This window comes from Cricetulus griseus (genome assembly GCF_003668045.3).
Source record: "Cricetulus griseus strain 17A/GY chromosome 1 unlocalized genomic scaffold, alternate assembly CriGri-PICRH-1.0 chr1_1, whole genome shotgun sequence".
In the NCBI taxonomy this organism is placed as follows: Eukaryota; Metazoa; Chordata; class Mammalia; order Rodentia; family Cricetidae; genus Cricetulus; species Cricetulus griseus.
Window position 1 is genome coordinate 207,564,769 of NW_023276807.1, and position 3,978 is coordinate 207,568,746.

The 3,978-nt window shown below is 37.3% G+C and overlaps 1 protein-coding gene across 1 annotated transcript; it reads left to right on the forward strand.

Moving 5' to 3' along the window:
• The first annotated feature begins 2,125 nt into the window (after positions 1-2,125).
• On the forward strand, positions 2,126-3,052 carry LOC100756661 (olfactory receptor 7E24). The gene has a single exon (XM_027386522.1). It carries the CDS (start codon positions 2,126-2,128, stop codon positions 3,050-3,052), a length of 927 nt encoding a protein of 308 aa, XP_027242323.1.
• The last annotated feature ends 926 nt before the right edge of the window (positions 3,053-3,978 follow it).

Here is a 3,978-nt window from a genome sequence, read left to right on the forward strand (position 1 = left end):
TCTTTTAGTAATAGTGCACGCCCGGTACTGGCTCATGGACAAAAGAAAGACCGAGTTAGAAAACCCTGTTTGTTTTTATAGTTTCATAGCCCCAAGTTACATTTTGAGTAAGTAACCTTGTTTTAAGTAGATGGAACTTCCTAATTTGGTTGTTTGAACAAATGGGGAGATTTTCAATAAATACTATTGTTATAGTTCTCTGGAAACAGACCAGGACTGCTTTGATCAGGCAGCTGTCAATCAAGATTATCCTGTCTTCCTGGAGAATTGTGTTCTTCCTGATAAGACAACTGGGGGCATTCTTTCAGCTAATTCTACTTTATGTGGTTTAATATTTCCTAAGCAACTTATAGGTAATTTTAATGTCAATTTATTATTCTAAGTTTTCAGGTTTTCCTACATAAATATGGTACCTAAAAACTAATGTATGCCTGTCCACAAGGTAGTGATTCGGCTAATACCTGTGCAATAGATATGGGAAATTCCCAGACAGACTTAGAACCACACTTCAATGTAAGCAAATCCATTTTAGGGACAGCATGTGCCATGTTGCATAGTACTGAATGAGCATCAAATATGTATTAGGTTAATTTAAAAATGGCTCTTTATATGTACTTCAATAGGTATTTATATAGAAATATCACTGGAAAAATTTGTCCCCTGAATTTCTACCAGCCACTGAGATAGATGAATTAGACAATGAAACCATGCAGAATCACTAACAAGTCAAAGTTCATCATCATTAAAATTTCTGTGAAGTAACACATCTGATATACATGAGTTTCTGTTAAAAAGTATTATTACTTTGATGGTATTAATTGAATACATTCTAGATGTTAGGAAGAATTGTAAGGCAGTGGTTTCTACTCCAGGTTGAAGTAAGCATACTCTAGTATTCTCCATGTACATATTCTAATTAAATTGGTTTATGAAGTCCAGGATCTTGTGATACTTTAAATAGGCATGGGAAATTATACTGATGTTTCAGAGACCCATGAGTTTACATAATTTAAATGATTTTTGGTGACATTGTGTCCTGTTACAGCCCTAGTAGAGAAGTAAGTGGTATCTACTTTAGCCATTAGGGCATTGCCCAAGTGTTTGCATCAGTAATATTTTCCGTATTTTAAATCTGTTTTATTTTGAGCAATTCAGTGTGCTCTGACCTAAAAATGAACTTGAAATTTCTTCTGTAACTTAAGTAAGAACATGGATATCTATGCACTAGGCCTGACTTTACTGTCTGAGGAGATGGAGACTGAAACTAGGGCTCTGGGTCATGAAGGGTGCACTTCAGAAAATCAGTGGCATTCTGTAGACACAGGGTAACCGTGGTTTTACAGTAGATATTTTACTGAGATTTGAGAATATGATCACTTCAAATTAGCTTTGCAGAACAAAATATCAACTGTATTTACTGACAGTTTATTAATTTTCATGTTTGGTGATAATGTAGATTTAACATATTTACAAAAATTTGATATAGATGTAGAGAAATAAGGAATATATATATGTCTAAAAATATAAGTAAGTTTTAAAAATACTTAAAGTCCCCAAACAAAAAAATGGAGATTTTTTTTTAAGTCAAAGAAAAAAGAAACCTATAGATGATACTGGAAGCAGAAAATATTTTTATGGTAGGGATCAAAAATTGTTATTGAGAGACTCAGACTTCACACTGTCAAATATATTCTAAGAAAAATAAACTTGCTCCATGCTATTGTAATAAAAGACATATGTTTAAGTGCTTCAAGTTTTCATTTTATTTGATTGACAGTTTTCCTAAAGTGAGGCTTCTATAAATTACCCATTTTGTCTTAAAGTGTTTGCTGTATTTTACTGTGACTATAGGCCAGATGTTTACAGTAACTCTAACCTCATCATCTAGATTACTTAATTCAATATGGCTCTCATGAGAGGTAACACATGAGCTAGGAAAAAAATGCGATTAGAGTATGGCATTTGCCACAACTGAGTAATTATTAATGACTTCAAAGTAGGCTTGAGAAAATAATCAGTATTTGTACTTACTTGACTCACATTGTAAAGATGGTCTACATGCATGCTGGTCCCATTGTTAACAACTTTTTTGGTTTCCTCCAAAAGATGTTCAAGAAATAAAAACATGCAGAACACAACATCTGTACCAGAATTCCACTTCATTCAACTCTCCCAAGATCCAGGCCTACAGCCTGTTCTCTTTGGCCTATTCTTGTCCATGTACATCTTGGCCCTGTTTGGAAACCTGCTCATCATCCTGACAGTAAGCTCTGACTCCCATCTCCACACACCCATGTACTTCTTCCTCTCCAACCTGTCCATGGTTGATATTGGTTTCATCTCCACCACTGTTCCAAAGGTGATTGTGGACATCCAAACTCATTGCCAAGTCATCTCCTATGTGGGCTGCCTGACACAGATGTCACTGATAATAATTTTTGCATGTATGGATAACATGCTTCTGGCAGTGATGGCATATGACAGGTTTGTGGCCATCTGTCACCCTCTGTATTACCAGGTAATTATGAATCCCAGTCGCTGTGGTGTCTTACTTCTAGGGTCTTTTCTCCTTAGCCTTGTGGAATTACTGTTGCACTTTGTGGCAATATTAAATTTTTCCAACTGTGAGGATTTTACTGAAATTTCCAACTACTTCTGTGGCCCTTCTGAAGTCCTTAAACTTGCCCATTTTGATACTTTCACCAATAACATGGTCAGATATTGTATGGGCACTCTCTTTGGGCTACTTCCTATTTCAGGAATCGTTTTCTCTTACTATAAAATAGTTTCCTCCATCATGCGATCACCATCATCAAGTGGGAAGCACAAAACCTTCTCTACCTGTGGGTCTCATTTGTCCATTGTTTGCCTGTTTTATGGAACAGGACTAGGGGTGTACTTCAGCTCCTCTCTGTCACATTCTCCAAGAAGTAATGCAGTGGCCTCAGTGATGTACACTGTGGTCACACCCATGTTGAATCCCTTCATCTACAGCCTAAGGAACAAGGACATTAAAAGTGCCTTAAGGAAGATTCTTAGCAGAGCATTCTAATCATTGAATTCTTTATAAGTTCACCATATATATATAAACTGTATGTGTAAATCCCAGTTAATGTCTTACATTATTACTAACTGATACTTCCCAATATTGCATGATGAAGTGGTGCTCACTGAAGTTGCCCATATGGTAGATAGTGTGTTGGTTTCAAAGGAGTGTCATATTAGGAGGTTTGTCCTTGTTTGAGGAAGTGTGTTACTGTGGGGGTGGCCTTTGAGGTCTCTTTTGCTCAAGCCTCCCTCAGTGTGACAGCCAGTCTGCTTCCTGTTGCCTGCAAGATGTAGTACTCTCAGTTCCAGCACCACATCTACCCAAACACCACCATGTTCCCCATCATGATGATAATGGACTCCATCTCTGAAACTGTAAGCAAGTCATCCCAATTAAATGTTTTCTTTATAAGTGTTGCCATACAATATGTGAAATAGCCACATCTTGGAAACAACCTAGATGTCCCTCAACTGATAAAGAAAATGTGGTATATTTACCCAATGGAGTACTACTCAGTGGTAAGAAATAATGACATCCTAAAATTCACAGGCAAATGGACAGAACTAGAAAATACCATCCTGAATGAGATAACCAAAATCAAGAAAGACAAATATAGTATGTACTCACTCAAAAGTGGATACCAGACATCAATCAAATGATACCCAGTGTACAATCCATAACCCCAGGGAGGCTAGAACCCTCTTCCAGAAACAGATGGAAGCAGATGCAGAAATCCACAATTAACCATTAGGCCAATCTTCTGGAGTACAATCGAAGTGAGGGAGGGGTGATAATATGAACAACGTCAAGACCATGATGGGGAAACCCACAGAATCAGCTGACCCGAGCTAGTGAGAGGTCACTGACTCAGGTCTGACAAATGGGGAACCTGCATGAGAGTGAACTAGACTCCCTTAATATAAGTGACA